The 19,510-nt window shown below is 36.4% G+C and overlaps 1 protein-coding gene across 14 annotated transcripts in view; it reads left to right on the top strand.

Annotated features, from left to right (window-relative positions):
* Nucleotides 1–19,510, top strand: part of BANK1 (B cell scaffold protein with ankyrin repeats 1) — a 551,109-nt gene that overhangs the window by 269,088 nt on the left and 262,511 nt on the right. For 3 of the 14 annotated variants that reach the window (XM_072939819.1, XM_072939828.1, XM_072939809.1), the window contains exon 1: nt 2,205–2,400. The exons of the other annotated variants lie outside the window; for them this stretch is intronic. In XM_072939819.1, coding sequence (XP_072795920.1) covers nt 2,331–2,400 — 70 coding nt within the window. In that variant the 5' untranslated portion in view covers nt 2,205–2,330. Of the gene's footprint in view, nt 1–2,204; nt 2,401–19,510 lie in introns of those variants that run through there. 14 annotated transcript variants of the gene reach the window in all.

Below are 19,510 nucleotides of genomic sequence, written 5' to 3'. Positions count from 1 at the left end.
GTCTGCGTAATTTTTAGCAATGACTTTATGTGACCTTAAAAGGAAGAGGAGAGTCTAACTAAGAGGGAAGACTATGGGGTCAGATCTGGGATTGAATTCCAGCTCTGGCACTTTAAACTTCTAAAACCCAGATTCCTCATTTGTGAAATTTGGTTAAAGCCACATTGTTTTGAGAACCAAGAGACATGAACATTGTGAAACACTTACATACTGGTTGCCATATAGAAAGCTTATAGAAAGCTTAAAACAGAGTAGCTGTTAACAGCAACGGTAATAAAGGAATAAACAAGTAAGTAAAGGAGCTAAACTGTTAGCTCATTACTTTAAAAAAAGAGTTGTGTTCTCATTCAGTACTTGAAACAGAACAAAACTAGAATAATTTTTGAACTTTAGTAGAAGACTTTTAGATATTCTAGCACAAAGTCTTATTCAATAAAGTAGTTTAAAAAAAAACAGCCCATAATTTTAAACACATTTTTGTTTTTATTTTTCCATTTACCAGGATCATAGTGATATAAATTGTGGAAGTGAGCATCTGAAAATGTACTTAATTTTCTTGTGTGTCGCAAATTTTATTCTATGTGTATTAGAGGAGACAGTGTCATAATATTGTATAGCTGGCAGAGACTTGACTATAATTATTCCAATGTCCTCATTTAGCTGAGATCATGCAAAGATCAGAAATACTGAGAATTGCCCAGGTTGCCCAGATAGCAAGGTGGGGAGTCAAGACGGCAGCCTCTGCCTCTCACTTCCAGTCCAGGGCTCTTCATGCAGGAAGACTGCTCCATACACGTGACTGATACAATTTTCTATCTGAAGACTAATGTTAGCAAATCTTTTTGTGCAGGGAGGAAATGAGCATTTTGTATTTCCACAGAACAAACTGGGATGCCTTTGAATATATGGACACTTAACTGGGGGAGCAGAACCTGGAATGTGTATGTCTCTTTCTCCTCAAAATCTTGGTCAAAGTATATTTTGTGAAGAATATATATGGAGAAAGTATTTAGATACAAACGCATCAATTAGGACATTGTCTCCCCAGTGTATTGGTTTAATAAATTTATACTTTCTTAAGAACTGAATTCCTGAAAATAACTAACCAAGAGTTTACATGTACCCTGCAATAAAAACCCTCTATCTTCACCTTATTGTACTGAGGTGTCTTCGTAAACAGGCATTTGTAGAAGACAATAAACTTGTCAATATGATATTATTTCATTAATTAGATAAAATTTTTGCTCCATTATTTCAAATACAGGAAATCAACTTAAAGTTAATAATGAGGTGAAAGGCACTACTGGAAAGTGGATAAATATATCTAAAATCGTTTTCAAAATTTGCTGACATTTCACATATTCTCCAAGTTTACTTCATTATGGTATAATATATAAAGCAAGTGCAGTTACATGAAAAAAAGTTAACATTTTGATATTTTGATACTTGATATGTATGCCATTCCTAAAAAAAAACTGAGATAGTCAATACACAACCTTCCCATTTTTGTTCTTTTCTAAAAAGAAGGAGGGGGCATTTAGCCGTGATCTTCAAATTGAACTTCAAAAACATTTTTAACTTCACAAGGTAAATTACTAAATGAGAGATCCTTGAGAGAGGAACAGGCGTTTGTTTCAAGGCTCTGAGGGAAGGCTCTGAGGGAAACTCTTGAGTATTTCTCAGTCTTTAAAGCAAACAAGCAAACAAAGGACCTATTAAGATTTTTTTTTTAAGGCCCAGTTCTAACCTGGAGCAGGAGTAGGAAGTAAACTTCACATAGGATTTTAAAATCACTTTATAATTTATGAATCCGGCCTAAAATGGTCAAAATGCAGTATCAAAGCAAACAACTGTCCCTACTATGTGTCTATGTGTCTACATCTACACTTTTAACTCTGTCTTTCCTTACACATCTGTATCTATGTATGTAGATCTCTTAGTCCCCTTTTCCAGCAAGTGTCTACTTCTGGTGGCCCTATTTCCTCCTGGAAGCGGGGGCAGAGTGGAAGCCGCCCAACAGGACAAAGGAGGGCTTCAGCCACAGGTAACCTAGCTCTAAAAATCTCCTAAGTGAAAAGGTGAGGCGGGAAAGGGACCAGAGAGAGGAGACACCGAAGTCGCCTGAAAAGGAGGCCGCAGCAAGCCCCTGGGCAGTTTCACTTCCGCAGGGCGCCCAGCGCCGCGAGTCCGGGACCTCGGCCGCAGCCGCCGCGGTGGGAAGCGGGTGAAGGACGGTCGGGGCCCCGGAGACCAGCTCGCGGAGAACCTCGGGTCGGGAGAGGCCGGGCTCGCCGGACACCGGCCCAGGCGCCGGGACTCCAGCCGCCGCGATGCTGCCCGCGGCGCCGGGCAGGGCGGGCGAGAGCCGGGAGCGGCCCGCGCGCGGCCCAGCGCCCCCAGGTGGGTGCGCGCGCGGTCGGGCGGCGGGAGGGAGGCCCGCGCGCCGGGGTCGGGCGGAGACTGTGCTGGAGGCCAGCGCGCCTCGCGGCCGGCCGGGGGACCGCGGCTGCCGGCTGCCCTCGCGGGCTTCTTGGATGGGGGGACTCGGGACCCGACGAGGTGGGGGCGCTCTGAGTCTGGGCGGCGTGCCGTCGCCGGTGCCGCCACTGCTGGAACTTTCCAGAGCACCCCGGACAGGCTCCCGTAGTTTCTAAAGTCACCTTGGAACGTGTTTTAAAATTATGTGCGTGTTTTAAGTTACGCATCAGCCTAAAAATTCTGTCAGCGTGTTGTAGCAAAGCTGCCCATTGGCTCATTTACCTGCTGGTCTCAAAGAATCCGAACCGGTAAATTGCTACGATGGCCTGTGACCTGCTAGTCAGACAGGCTACTTTATGTCAAACTCCTTGCAACTCAGATTTTGCTAACTTGTTAAAAGGAAAAGCAGTCAATTCAGTTGAAGACATAAATGCATTCACAGGTCAAATGGAAATTAAGGCAGTTGTTTTCAGTTCTTTTTGAAGTATGCCACATGAATTTGTGGATTGTATAGTAAGTATAAAAATGTTCAGTTTTGAAAATTAAAAAGAAAAAGGCTTCACTTGGATATTAGGATTATTGGAGATTTTCACAGTGAGATAGGTAATGAGAAAATCTGAGTGAAATTCTGTTAATTTGCTAAGTAGAATTTCTCATAGCTTACTGGCATTTTTTTAAGAAATGGAATTATGGCTTTAGCTGTTTCTTTTTGCTCGTGTGTGTTTTCATATATAGATTTTATAAGACTGCTTTTGCATGAAAATGGAAAGTGCATTTGTGACAGTGGAAAATGACAAGAAAGGAATTGATATCTTAATATGTTAACTTTCTAAATATTGAACATTGACATTCTTGAAAACTCTGGCTCTGATGGGCTGCATCTTTGCTTGCATCTGTAGTTAGAGCAACCATATCTTTTGAACCTTGAGCAGGTTAACTTTTCTGTAATTTCAGCTGAACCATTTAGTTGAATAGAATCAACTATAATTTGTTTCAGACTTTTAGATGGAGCAGTTTAGCCAGAAAGTGACTTTTATTTCACTTAATACTAAAGTAATTCTTTGAGGTATTTGCTATTGTGAATAACTCTAGAGTGATGTGAACCAACTTTTATCCTCCTCTGATTGTTTCTGTTCCTCCTGTGCATCTTCCCCCATCTTCTTTGGTCCTTTCAGTATGGTATTTATCACTTGCTTCATTTACCTCTTTATTTGGCTCAGGTAATGAAATTTTTCTTATAATAAGCTAGCTTTTGTTATTAACCCATGCCATTCCTAGATATAAAGAGTCTTCTAAAAGAACTAGTTCGCATTAATTTTTTTTGTAAATGGAGAGCTTATTTTGTGTGACTGCTCTCTCTGCTTTGGCCAAGTGTCTCTACAGCATCGTAGACGCTGGCATAATGTGACACATTAAGCGTCAGTTAGTCTAACTGCCTCATTTTAGACTGAGAAAAATAAGACCCAAGGAGTGATTTGTCCACAGTCCCATAACAAAAAATTATTTGAAGATTTCATTCATCACTTCACCACCAATCTTTTACTCACCCACCCCATGAGTTGTGTAGTAATATGAGCGTAATGTGGGCCAACACAATCTAAAGTGATAAGCACACTTTCATACCTATGAAGATATATTCCTAGCAGTAGGTATATGGTGTACTTGTAATGACAGCATCTGCGTCTTCTGCCGTCCGAGCAACCTATGAATGTCCAGCTTGTCTTTTAAGGAAGCAGGAAAGATATACCCAGTAGTAAGACAGTGTGACAGTGATGCACAGTGGATGAAAATTCCATTTAGGCTGTGTTGTCTGGTGTATGTTTAACTAGTCACTGTTCACTAATGTCCAAAAGAAAAACGTTTTTCTTCACTTTATTCCAAAATTAATGTTTGTTTAAATTTAATTTTAACTGCTCCCTCCAATGAGGACTGTTTATTTATTAAAGCACAGATTATTCCCTGCCCCATAGTTTGTGTATTTTTTGATTAATATAATATGATGCCTCTGATGAAGGGAGAGATAAATTGTTAGGTTAAAAGCAGAATGCATCTGTCTTACCATGGGCTAGGTGCTTGTACATAGCTTGTGAGGCACATGGCTTGTCGAAGTCTTTCTTCTCTGTCTTGAAGTTCTTGAAGATTTGAAGCTTTTTACTCTTACTACAGCCTTCCAACACAGCTAGATTTCTCCTACCAGGAAAATACCTTTGTTTAACTCTGTGGCTGGTAAAACTTGCTTTCTGCAGAACAGTTAGAAAGATTCTCATAAGCTCACATTTGCTGAGATTTTAAAGAGAGGTGGCTCTCTCAGGGCCTTTTTATTTTAATATGGAATAATTGTATAATATTTAAATGCTTAGGATTTCAGGCATACACAGCAGCATACTGGGCCATACACTAGGGGTAGCAGAGGGACTTTTCCGGCCACATCTATCTGAACACGGATTGTAGGTGATCGTGCCCTACTTATGATGGCTTCTGGACTCAGACTGCTTCAAATCCAGTCCAGCTTCATTGCTTATCTGCTTCATGATCTTAGATTAATAAATCTGTCATTGTCTCAGTTTGCTCATTAAAAAGGCAAAAGTGGGTAGAACAACATTTATTTGAAAGAATAGTTTTGAGGATTAAAAGAGAACATGCATGTGAAGTGCTTTTCAGAGTGCCTTAGAAAATTATGATTATTTAATACATGTTAGCTATTGTTTTAATCTTTGGTCATTGGTCAATAGTGTTATATTTACAGGTAAAAGACAGAGTTCTTATTGAGAAACTGGCTCATGCTGACTTGGGGAAAAACTTCAAAGGATGAAGCCATCAAAAAATATATGGGAGTGTGGCTTCCTGTAGAAAGACATTACCTTAATCTTGGGGAAATATTGTGATTAATAGTTCTGAGGTGAGGAAAAAAAGGAGTCCACAATTAGAATAACTAAGGATAGACTGATTAAAAGGATATTAGGCTAGGGCAGTTACAGGGAAGAATAAAATGGGAATTTAATAGGACAAAATGAGAGCAGGTTTTATTTCCCCATATCACAGAGTACTAATTGTGACCCAGTTTAAAAAATGTATGTGAAACAAATAAGCATCAAACAGAAAACTGTGAGATATTTTGTCAAATTATAAGAAGATGGAGGATCTATTTTACCAAAATATTTACTGCTGGGTTAAAAAAAATCCGGTATAAAGAGCATCGTTCCTGCTAAGTATAAATCACATGTTTTAAGAATTTAAATGGCTATTATCTGATCATCTAACTTATAGTGGCTATTTTATTACTTCCTTTATATATTGTACAATATCTTAACAGTAATTTTGGAGACAGCTCTAAAATAAGAATAGGAAGGACAAACATTCCAGAAGTTATTATTTAAACATAAGTTGTTATATGGCCTTGTAATTCTTTCCTGTTTTAAATAAAAAGAATTGTATCTGAGTTTTACTGCAGACACTGAAACAGTCCAGGTGGTGAAAATATCAGATATCGTATGGAATTATACCCTTCTGTATTTATTTTTCACTCAGAGAAAAATAATGAGCCTTTTAGACCTTTACCGCTGGACAGAAATTTCTTTGTTGCTTCCAACTGCTGCACATTGAGATAATCCAGAAAGACCACTTCCCTTTGTAATTATGAGAAGTAATTCATCATTGCCTTGTGGTCTTTTATAAGATTTTCTTTGTATCCAGGTCATTAAAATAAGTTTTATTTTATCATATTAACTAAGTGTCATATTTTCCTTTCTTTTAAGTTCTTGCACCACTTTTCCCTATTAGTAATTCCCATTGTTTCATTTTTTAATGTGCTCTGTTTTAAAGGAAGACATACTGCAAAGTACAAGAACAGTTCCTGACCTGGAATTTCATTTACTATATGCCTAAATTTTTTGGTCATGATTCACACTGAAGGCTAAGCCTTATCCTTTGGTTAAGATCAATATTTTCATTCCCTTTTTTGTTCCACCTTAGCTGTATGATCATGTCTAACTGTCAGAAGAACAGCACAGTGTCAGGACACTTGAAATTTTGGCCTTCTTTTAACAGCTACCATTTACTGTGTTTCTACTTTGAATTCATATGATCTGAATATCACATTACCTTGATACCTGCTTTGGACAAGAAGTTATATTGTTCCATATAATTGTATGACAACATTTAATAACTCATTGTGTTCTTTCATTTCCTATAAGATCTTTTTGAAACTGTTAAAAGAAGCTTTGGGGGGATTGGGTGGAGGGTGGAGAAACACCAACATCAAAGATACGGAGAAATGTATCATATCAAAGTGATATGATTCTATAAAGTCGTGCTACTAGAATGACTAATACAGAGTATTTCTTGTGACTGTATGAAGAATCCCTAAAATTCATGCATTTTCTACATAGGCTAATCACATTTTATTTAGATTTAGGAGACTGATATAATTTAAAAATCTCAGGAGACAACTATAGTTTTAATACAATTCATAAACTACTGAGTCACTACTGGGAAAGTGAGTGAGATAAAACGGAGGCAAAAATCTATTTTGATTTCAATCAAGGAGATGATTTCCTTAATTTTCTCATTGCTTTTCAATAAGAGTTTAGAACTTTCACTATTCTGGGCACTTACTTGTAGTCCAGAGACCCTTCCTTTAATATGTCCTGTCCATCCATACCCATGTGAAATGGGTAGAACCATGGATGATAGCCCAGATTTCAGAAACTGCCCCTTTGGCCAAGAATAGACACTTGTTTCAAAGGCAGCCAGCCTGTTGACTGCTTAATGGCCAGTGATGTATGTTGTCTGTCATTTAAAGATTTGTTGGATTCAACGAAGCCCTTCTTTCCTTTCAAACAAGAGATAATGAGACTGTTGTCAGCGGAAGGTCAATGTGTGATGATATACAATAGAGGATGACAGCCAGTTGACTCATGTGCAAGATGGGTAATTAGGAAGAAGACAAGAAGAGAGAATTAAGAAGGCTGAAAAACAGAGGGGTTGTCTTAGTTTCTGACTTTCCTTTTCTAGGCCATGTAAGACCTGGCTGCACTTGTTTTTCTGGTATTATCTGTTCATGAAATGCCTGTGGCATCCTTGCAATGACTTTCTCTTTAGTTTGAATTTCTCTTTTTTGGAGGAAAAAGAAAAAAAGAGTTTGTGTTAGAATACCTTTATTTCTCAAAAACTGCCCCTTCTGTTCCCATAAACTTCTTTCTTCTCTCTTAGAAAGTTGTTATTGTCAAAATGATGTCTTCTATGCATCTTTCATTGAAAGTTAAACAATCTGAGAATTGATCTATTCCTGTTATACACTGAAAATAGGATGCCTAATGAGTAAGTCTTGTGGTTCTCCTAATAAGAATATTTGGAGTTTTCTAGCTTTATTATTGCAGTTTGAAGAAACTCCATTCAGTTATTTTTGTTTCTAAACTTGAAGTCTCTGTATTTGATAAGAAAATAATTCACACAAAAGTTAATATTATAAGAGTTAAGCACTGTTATGAGGTCTAGAGTTTTGAATCATGTGGTTATAAAATTATATTAATTATAAAATTTAACCATACTTTTTATGTTTTGTTAATACAATGGTTTTAAATAGCTGAAAAATTTATAGCATGTTGTTTCTGACAGATTTTTAAAAAGTATTTAAATTGAGGCATAGAGAGTGAGAGGATGCTTATGGCATTTATCTTAGTAAAAGAGGAAGAGAAGATATATAAGTGTCATACTTTACTAGCTGTTATCTGAATCCCCCTGGCATATGATGAAAAGTAGCACCACTGACAGGCAGTTGTGAAACCTTTATACACACTATCAATGTGAACACTGTGTAATCAACATTGTGCTTCAGAGATTGGTCCTTAAGATATTTTTTAGTAACGGAGTAGAAAGTTTAGGATCCTCATTAAGTTACAGATGATATGTTAACAATGAGGCTAATGATCACCTTGGAAAACAAGATCAGAATTCAGTGTGCTCTTACTAAACTGGGGAGATAGGCACTAATTAATGGAGTTCAGGTGTGATCAATTAAGTGTAATGATGTAGGTGAAGGAAGAAGACTCAGGATGATAAAAATTTTTCAACTTTTGACAAGGCTACATTCACAGTCTTATAATGAGCAAGGGGGAGAGTTGTAGAAGCAGCAGCTGGAAAAGTACACCAAAACTAAGCTACATAAATCTGTGTGAAAAGTCCCCGAAGTATAATGAGTTGCCATTGAAGAGTTTTAAAACAGAAGCATGACATGATTGGGTTTTTACTTTTAGATCACATGAAAGGTTCTTATTCTTCTAAATCACCTTCTAAATCAATCAAGATGAAAATAAAAAGAGTTTACAACTGGGAAAAAAAAAAAAAAAGAGAGAGAGAGATGATCACCTGAGCTGTACAATGAATTGGAACAGGTCAACAATGGGAGTTTTTGAGCAGTTGAGTTTACCAACCAGTAAGATATAGGGAGAAGTGGATCTGTTTATTAAGAACTAATACTTACACACTTTTTGTGGTATAGTAGTAGATATAGAGTCTGAGGGGGAAAGAGATGTAAAGAATCAGTCTTAGGTTTGTGGCGTGGAAAACTGGGAGGGAAACAAAGTTGCCATTTACTCCAATGGAAAAGATTGAAGGAGCAGTAGGAAGTGGTACAGGCATGAGAATATCCAGTGTCAGTTTTGGATACGTTATATGTGGGGTGTCTGAGAAATACTCAGGTAGCAATATCAAGCAAGCATTTCATATGATCTGGAGCTCATAAAGGCAGTTCTGGCTAGAGATATAAAACTGGGGGAAATACAGAATATAAACTGCATCAGTAAATAAGGTAACAGAAAAAGAGCTTAAGTAGAAAGAAAAGATGACCCAGGATAAAGACCTATGTAAAACAAACATTTAAGCATTGACAGAGCAGGAGTGGTTACCCAATATGATTAAGGAGAGGCTAAAAAGAAAAGGAGGACATAAAAGAGTATATTGGCAAGAATTCAAAAATAAAATGTGTAGGGAAGGTGGCAGTGGTGAACTGGCTCAAATTCTGGGGATAGATCAGGTAAATAAAATTGAGGACTGAAATTTAGCCACTGGATTTGGCACCAGGAAGCTTACAGATGCCCTTAGGGAGAAAAGTAAGTAGCTTTAGTGGAGGGGATGGGAGTGGAAGGGTGGAGGGAGATGAGGATGTGGACACTGTGTGGGGACTTTTGAAAGCATGACTACCAGAGTGTAGAAAGGAAGCAGCCACTGCAAAATATGTAGATCAAGGAAAGGATTTAATTGTTCTCCAAAGCTTATAGCATCTCATCAAAGGGGATTTTCTCCTATGAAAACTTTCAGAGACAAGTTCCATAAATTAGGGACACATTTTAATGTAGAGATTTTCTTATGTGTTTATCCTGCCTCATTCCCTCTCTTCCTTCTCTTCCCTTGTTTCTAGGGTGCCTCCTCCACCTCCTCTCCTCCTCTTCTCGTGCTTCTTTCGCTTTCCCTCTCCTCACTTCCTTCTCTCTGTACGCATGGACGTTAATGGAAAATCACTTGTATTCCTTTTTATGGGAGCTTTGTTTCAATGCTAGATTATTCCATAGCTCTACTTTCTGTTGATCGTCTCTTCCTTTTTATCCAAATTGGAATTCATGCATCACTATTACAGTCACACGTTTGCATATGCTTCAACTCCCAACCATCTCTTTTTCTGTCGTACCCACTTGATAAAACTCCAACCCCAAATAAGTCTATCCAACTGCCTTTTTCCTGTCTGAATCCAAGTAACTGAACGTGGCTAAATAAAAATACGTTCAGGCGTGTTGGTGTGGTTACAGATTTTGACAGTTCTTGTCACGTATTACTTGTGTCATAGAAGATTTTGATAGTAAATGACAGTGAGCTCAAAATTGTATCCCTGACCAGAGTGTGGAGTGCAGATTTGTTCTGTGATGTCAGATTAGTGAAAGCTTACATAATTTCTGTATGCTGATGGGCAAAAAACACCATACAGTGCTGCCCAGCGCTGTATCCACTAGGTATGTGGCTCTTCAGCACTTGAAATATAGCTAATTCAAATTGAAATGTGCTGTAAATGTGAAAACACACTAGTTTTCAAAGACTTGGCACAAAAAGAATTTAAAATCTCTCAGTAGTTTCATATTGATTACATGCTGGAAAGTATTTTGAATTTATTGAATTAAATAAACTATTGTAATTGATTTCACCTACTTCTTTTTATTTATTGTAATGTAGCTGTTGAAAAATTAAAATTACATATGTGGTTTGTGTTTGTGATTTGTAGTATATTTTCTGTTGGATAGCACTGCTCTAAGCTTTCAAAAAAATCCCAGTGAAATCTGTTAAAGATCTGATTTCTCCCTAATGAAATACTGTTTTATAAATATTACCAGATAACTGTCATAAAAATGCTAACATAATTCACAATTCCTCCCACAGTTTAGAGACCCTCAGTCCATTCAGGCCCACCCACAGGAGGTGTTTTAATAGTGATATTTCACTATTATTTTAATGTTAACTAAAATTTAACAAGTATTTTTCTATCATTTACTCATCTTCTATTGTGTCTTTTGTCTTAATAATTTGCAGGCTAATATTACATATTGAAGATTTAAACTTGTATGTCACAAATATTTATCTTTAAGTGATTTTGATTTTGGTATTTGTTGCCACTGAATATATTTTAATGCTCAGTGGCTCAAATATACTTATATTTTCTTTCATAGCTCTGTTTCCTATCTTGGCTGGAGGAGTCTTATGAATTCCTAAGGGACCAATGTAATTTTCTACATTTTTCTAAGGTTTTAATTTTTATACTTACATATAGTATACCTGGGATTTATTTTTGTGTATAGCATGAGGCTGAAACTCAAGTTGTTTTGTTTTTTTTAAAAAGAAGGGCAGGTAATTGAGAAATCAACCTTTATTAAATGAACCCTACTCTTCCAAATGAATTGAAGTACAACCATTGCTATATAGCAAAGTTTCATATATTCTAGAATTCTGAATTCTCTGTTCTGTTCCACTAATGTATTTGTTTATTCCCAAGCCACTACCTGCTAAAGAAAGTTCTCCCAAGAAATCTTCTTTTTCGTAATTTTCTTGGCTATTAATAGATATTTATGTTTTTAATTTTTCCTCTTGCACTTAAAGATTATTTTGTCTACGTCTCCTCCTTTCCATGAAACACTTGAGATGTTGTGTAACACGTAATTTAGAGGCATTTAATAGAAAACAATCTAGCAGTTTTAGGCAGAAAGAAAACATAAGGAATTAAGTTTTAACTGTTTACAGTTTATGTGAGGAGTTTGGGTCTGGGCTGGGCCACCAGGAATAATTTTCTTAACTGGCCCACCTGGGCAGGGTGGGCAGTGGCAGTGGGGAAACTGCTATCTTATCACCACCAGGAAGCTAGGGAATCAGGAAGGCACTGAACCAGCTGTTGGCACCTGGAACACACTGGTGTCAGGACCCCAAGAATTTCTGGCTTGTGAGCCACCTCCTATTTGCTGGATCTGCACCAACAAAAAGGTGCCTTTCGTTTCACTGGAAGTACATTATATTTTTATACTGAGTTGGGGAGAATCAACTTTAAATGCTACTAAATATTCTTTTGGATTAATCTGGGTAGAAAATTCTGTGTGTAAAAGGTCCTAAGTTTCAGAAGAAACATATAGTAACTTGGGTTATTTAAATCAATTGACAAAGCTGGAAACTTTCCGCTCACTCATGTTATGGCCTCATGAAGATTAAACTTTGGTTCTGGGAACAAATGTAACAAGCATTACTTTCTACATTTGAAATGCCTTTCCAGGTAACATTTTATCATGAAATTAGTTCCTTGAATCATTAATTGGAAAATACGACCTCTGCATTGGAAAACCTGAGGAGGAAAAATATCTAACTTTTTATTAGTTAGTTTTAAACTGTATAAGATGTTAAAATGAAAAAAAAACCCATAATGCCCTTTTAAAAGGAATTTAAGATGGATCTTTGGATATTCATACAGAATTTCAGTTTAAACTTTATTAAAATTTTTATCTGTATTAAAGACCAAACTAATCTCCTAATCGCTCACCTGTTTCCTACACATTTTCCCAATTTAACATTGATAAATGTTATTTTAAAAGATAATTAATGCTCCAAGTTGTATTCACATTTGTGGATTGATTATCTGTACTGATATCTGTATCTTATCTGTATTGACTCAGATAGGAGATCTGTCACTTACTTGCTGTGTGACTTTGAGCAGATTACTTCTCTAAAATCCAATGCTTTTTCTCTGGAATAGGTAACACTTCTATTTTATAGGAACATAATGATGATTAAATTAATTCTGTGTGTAAAGTGCCTGAAGCATTCATAGCAGGTGTTTAGCAAATGGCAAATATTATTACATTCAGCATAAGCTGGAATTCAACTTTCACTTTTATTTGAAGAACTGTGTTTACATGACTCATCCTCTGCACTTCTGGTGTCACATACGTAGGAATCTCAGGATTGAGAGCCTCGTATAAATGTTCTTTCAGTTCTGTTTAATTTTTCTGAACACTACATTAAACACTATAATATCCCAAATACATGTTTCTTTGGGTATTCACTACGAACTGAACTTGATGAAACCTATGATTTGTTATGAAAACAAATGCTGTGGTACTATATTTGAATGATGTGTTGTCTTCAAGGAAAATAATTAATGGGTAAAGAACATTTTTCCCACTTTGAGAATTTAATTCTGTTTGGGCATCATATTTTTTAAAATAAAAATGTAGTTGATTTTCATTTCTTTATTGTTGGAGGAGTCTTTGTCCACAACTATATTATATATTATCACCTCCCCCTGCACCACCAAGATAAAAACAACACACACACACAAATTGGACCATAGTATAGTTGACTCAGAGTCTCTTAACTTTTGTGATAAAGGCATTTCTAATGTCATCACAAAGTTAGATATAACAGTTGATATAGTTGTATAGATAAAGCTTTAGTGACATATTCAGAATTGTTTAAACTATATCTGAGCAATTTAATCTCTATAGGGCATAAATCTATACAGTGTTCCACTCCTAGATCTTCGAGGATCAGCAGAACAATAGAAAGGTCCCCCTAAGCAAATTGCTAGTACTGACTAACCTACCGGTATTAGAAAGCATTTGTAATTATGGAAAGAAAGGGACAGCTTTTCTGTTTCTTTTAAGTGGGCCAGTCTCCTGAGAAGTTAGCAGTTAACACACAGTTCATTTCCACTTCTCCTTAGGAAAATATAGAAGATTCATTAGAGGGTATGTTCATATGTAGTATTTTGTTATATGACCTCTTAGAATAATTTTCTGACCTGGTACATATAAAAATCTAGGCTTAGGTACCTCATTCTGAGTTTGAAGCATCACCTAGTAGTTAGTTGTATGACCTCAGGAAACTGTTACAAGACTTCTCTGTGCCTCACCACGAAATGACGAAAGAACGTTTAGGAGCACTTGCAGCGTCCCTTACAGTAGATACTCTGTAGTGATCGCTGTCACGGCTAAGGCAAGCTGAGGAAGCGAATGGCCACCTGGGACGTTGTGAAGGGTGACTCACACTTCTCTTACCTGATGGCCAATTCCTGGAAAACCCGAGTTCGTGCTTCTGGGACTTTATTCCTTTAGTACTGTGTTGCCCATATTGCTCTGTACAGTGTATGTTCCTTGGGAAAGAGTGTTCTATGGTGAAATAAGTTTTGAATATGCATATTAGAACATTAAAATGGTCTGAGAAATCACATAATTAACAATGTATCTTCAGTTTCCTCAAAGCCATTGTTTCACAGATATATTTAATTATGGGATGCATTGTCATCTCAACGTTCGTAGAAAAGTAAGTTCTTTGCACAAAGTTATTATCCCTGTTAAATGGCAGAGTTCTTGAGAGGATGGTTCTTTCAGCCAGAGATTAGTTGCACTCCTTTTAACTATGTTTTCCTCAGCACTGTTCAAATCACTGTGTACATCAAGTTGTGATTCTTTGCTGATCACATTTTGAGTGAGTGGGAGGGAGGCAGGCGTATAATAGAAATAGAAACTGAAGGGACTATAGAGTAGGGAAAATGGCATCGGTAGGCTGAGTAGGGCATATATAATTTGCTGATTTAATTCCCTTATGATTCATTCTAACCATTCAGTGGGACCTTTGACTGTGGGATGTGCTAGAGAAAATGGGAAGAAAATCAGAAGGTGATGTTCTGTTAGGAACAGTGAAGTGTGTATATGAAATTGAAAGCACATAGGGAATTCTAACAGAATATTTCGGAGTGTGTGTGTTTTGAGGTTGATATTTAAATAGCATGTGCGCGTTTTAACCGAGCAAATAATTTTGCAGATATTTCCACATGTTAGATATGTGTAAACCTGCCTCTATGTCAGTAATCATGCAAGTTGTGTAAATGGCCTCCTGTTGTTTAATTACTGGGATTACATTCATCAAATCGTTCCAAAATTAAGAGCAACTTGGCTACATGGCCATAAACAGGTTTATGTTAGAAATGTTTGTCAGTGAAACACATGTTTGGTCCAAACAAATGGGCTGTTGAGAGTCACCCAGATAAATTACTGCTGAAATGTTTTTCTACTTAAAACAAGAGTAACTGATATAAATGCAGATAATTTAAACAGAGAATTAATTGTATGTCTTAGAGGTTGACTAACTTAACAGGCCATGTGGAAAACAACGTTAATGTGACAACGACTTGTATTACTCAAACAGATTGGATGCTATGTAAAGGAACGGGTAACCTCTGGCATCCATTCAGCAGAGATACCACATTAATAGATGCTTCCTGATGAGCTGGTGTAAAGAGGGACATTAGAGTAGCCAATTAAGTTTATGACAAAGGCTAAATAAAGGGGAAGCTTTTTCTGAATATCCTTGGAGTCTTATATCTACCCTTAGACAACCATCCTGGTTTCTGACTTCTCTTTGAATTATTTGGTTTGCATATGAACTGCCTTCGATTATGAAAAAAAATCTTAAAAATCCACAGAACCTTTTACACAAGATAATTCTAAGGCATTTCTCAATATTATATTAGCTTTTAATCTGATAACAAGAAGTTTAGTTATTTTTACTAAGATTTCTATAACCGTTTGTGATAACTTAGAATATTCAGCTAATTAAAATATCTTCTGGGACAAAGAGAAAAAGTATGATTATGGTCTAAAAGCAAATGAAATTTAATATCCTCCATATATATCTAGAAGATTAAATCATTTTCTTCATTATTCTTTTTTCTAAAATAATAGAAGCACATTGAAAATATATAATGAAGACTTAAAAAAATTGAAAAAAGTGGTATATGTACTTCTAGTTTTTATTTTTCAATGTTTACTTTTAATAGTTTTACTTGTTTAACATTGTAGCTTTTATATATATACGATTTGTGTATGCACTTTACCAAATAGCCATACAAATGTAATTTTAATGTGGCATTTGTAAATATTTCAACTGTGCTCTCTTCTCATATAAATTTATTGTAAAATGTTTTAAAACAAAAGAAAAACAAAAAAAGACAAGAAAATACAAATCCAGTGATTTGTTGGATATAAGAATAGATCATCCTCTGTACTAGATTATTTTAATTAATCTAAAGAAAGACCGAGAAAAACAAATACAGTGTGATTTCACTTATATACAAAACAAAACAAATTAACAAACATAAAACTGAAACAGAATCATAGATACAGAGAAGAGTCAGGTGGTTGCCAGAGGGGAGCAGGAGTAAGGGGATGAGTGAAATAGATGAGAGAGATTAAGAGGTACAAACTTTTAGTTACAAAATAAATGTCATGGAGATGAAATGTACGGGCAAGGGGAATATAGTCAATAATATTGTACTAGCTTTATATGGTGACAGAAGGTAACTAGACTCATCATGGTGATCGTTGTGTAGTGTACAGAAAAATCAAGTAGTTATTGTTATTGTTTAGTTATCACGTAGTTAGTTGTGCACCTGAAACTAACATAATGTAAGTCAATTATATTTCAATTAATATATATATATACTCTCTTAGCCAATTTTAATTATACAATACCACTCCCTATAGTCACCATGTGTTACCTTTAGTCACCATGCTGTACATTGCTTAAATTTTAACTCTTATTTAAAATCATGATTATAATTTAACCTTCATTTAAATCATGATTCTCTTTCCTGGATATTTTTCTTAAGATTTTGTAAGTTATATTGCCATTGTTCTCAGATATTTTCTTATGTCACTTTAATCCCTTGAGTGTATCATGATACAGTGGGAAGAGTATAGTGTTAATCATTGGAAAGGGTTCTGTAGCCACACATGCCCTACTGTTGCTGGCTGTATTTTTTTTAAAGATTGACGATGTAAATGAACACTTCCAAGATACTTATCGATCCTGCAACAACAACAACAAAGTTAGCTTAATCAACTCTTCTAAGACTTATTTGGGATGGTTTTCATTGTAGAAAATTTGGAAGATAGAAGGCAGAAACTTAAAATTCTATTTCGTTGTACTACCAAGACTTTATCCCTGTTTAGGTATTGGTGTTGAGTACATATTTTTATGTGTATGTATGTATATAACATTTTTAAAAGTGAAATTGGACCAAAAATAAAGAAAGAAGAACCTTTTTTTAAGAACATAGGAAATACTTTTTCGTAGCACTGGATTTGAAGTCAGATAAGCATAGGATCGAATCCTGGCTCTGTCACTAATGGACCTTCACCTTTTGAAAGTCATGCAACCTCTCTGATGCCCAGGAGGTATTATGTATATTGATGATGACATCATTATTCGGGAGAATAAGTGACTCACAATGGTAATTCAACTAGTATCTCTTATCTTAAAAGAAAAACATCACAGAAATTAAAATTGTTCCTTCTAGGCATTTGGGATTGAGGATGTTTGTCAACAAAGAGTGTACTAATGCTTTTATATTCTTATGCAGGAGTAATTATCCTTCCTTCATTCATTCTGCATCTCCTGTGCTAGGCTCGGGGGATACACAGAAAGTTGGCTCCAGCCCTCAGGAACTGTATGTAACTAAAATAGGATGGGACAAGCTGAATACTCTGTTTCTTTTTATTTTCATTCTAACATCAGGTGACTCAAAACCTCTCAGCCCACCGAGATCTGAATAATTCAGTCATGAGAACGAGTTCGCAGGGGTGAGGAACAGCTAAGAGTGTTTTTCTCTGACTACTGGGGGTGACTGCTGATGCATAACTGTTGTTACAGAAAGTCACTACTCATTTCAGAATGCAGTCATGAGTACAGTCTCCTGGGACAGAGTTTTGCAAATTTCAGCCATTTTCATAAGACCTTCCCCAATTTTTGGCTATAACACTTATCCTCTTGTTGAAGAAAAAATTTTCTTTAGGCTAAATTTTTTTTAGCTTAAATATGATATATTTTAAAACATTGTATCACTACCATAAATGAAAAGTCTTACCACTTGCCACAAATAGAGAGTGACTATACAAATAAACAGATTGAAAATCAAATCATTTTGAAAAAGTTATAGCTAAGGAGAAGCTTTGGGCACATGGTTCACTCTCCCTTTGAGAGTGTTGGAGTTCATGGAGTCACGGGAGCTCCAAACTGAGACCTAGTCCTTGAAGGAGTCTGGGTTGGGGAAGTATTCTAAAGGAATGACTTTCCCTCCCTGACTTCCTATCTCTGTGTCTCCAGGGGCTTGCATCCCACCTATTGGCAAACACTGTCTCTGAAGGCAGATTTTACTTTCTAGAAGGTTGAAACAAAGTTTGATTTAGAGCTTACAGGTGTAGGCACTATGATAAATACTCTACATACTTCATCTCATTTAATTCTCACTACAGCCCATTTCATAAGTGGTGTTATCCAGATGCAGCAAGCGGGGAATCCAGGCTCAGCGACGGTAATTATTTGCTGAATTTGGACTCCATGTCAGCCTGACTCCAGCACTTGGCCTTTTGACCGCTGCGTGTCTCTCTGAAGTGAACTCGTTTCATTCTTACACAAATACATTTATACACCCATGTCAGACAGGTATTCCTCCCATAGGAACAATTCTGGTTTTTCAATCAAAAAAGTAGCCATGTATATAGAAAGTCATTTTAATAGAAAAATGTGCAACATAAAATATGATATTGTGACTTAGTAATATATCCACTTAGAAACATTCTTTATAAGGGATGGAATAGACAACCACAATTTCCAACTGATAATTACAAAAATTTAGAAAGTTTTGCTACTTTCAAGGTCTTTGGAGATGAGGTAACAGGAAGTGAAATATCTACAATGAAATGCTAGAAAAAAAAAGTCCTTAATGAAGGCTGTTAGCATATTCAGAATTATCAAAGCTGCAGTACAGATGTGATTAAAATATACTGTAAAATGCCTGCAATAGAGTACTTTTAAGAATGCAAGGCTATTAATTTGCATCTGCCTAATACTTTGCATCCTCAAAGGAATGTTGAAACCTCCTACTAATTGACTCTTAGAAAATTCTTCTAATGTATCATTTGCTTTGACTCAATGAGAAATCTAAACAATGGTCATTTAAGCTATTTAGTCAGGGTTATTCCACAAACACTATGTGAGGAGAAGCAGAAAGCAAACACACACATGTGTCTGTCTTACCTCAGAAGGCTTTAGGAAGAGGAGAGAAGGAACCAGAGCTGAAAGCAGTATTCAGATGTTGTGGTAGACAGAATAATGGCTCTCCCCAAAGATATCTACAACGTAATCCTCAAACCTGTGAATTTGTTAGTTACACGGCAAAAAAGAGTTAAGGTTACAGATGAAGTTAAGATTACTCAGCAGTTTACCTTGAGATGGGGAGAGTTGCATGGATTCTCCAGGTGTCCCAATATATTCACAAGGGTCCTTTTAAGTGAAAGAAGAGGCAGCATGTCTCCTGCTGCCAGAGACATGGTAGCATGAGAAGGACTCAGCCCAGTGTTGCTGGCTTGAAGTTGGAGGAATGGGGCATGAGCCAAGAACTGTGGTTGGCTTCCAGAAGCTGGAAAATGCAAGAAAATGGACTCTTCCC

Source organism: Vicugna pacos, chromosome 2, assembly GCF_048564905.1.
Source record: "Vicugna pacos chromosome 2, VicPac4, whole genome shotgun sequence".
In the NCBI taxonomy this organism is placed as follows: Eukaryota; Metazoa; Chordata; class Mammalia; order Artiodactyla; family Camelidae; genus Vicugna; species Vicugna pacos.
The sequence above is the reverse complement of the archived record's forward strand: the minus strand, read 5'-3'. Positions and strand labels throughout refer to the sequence as shown.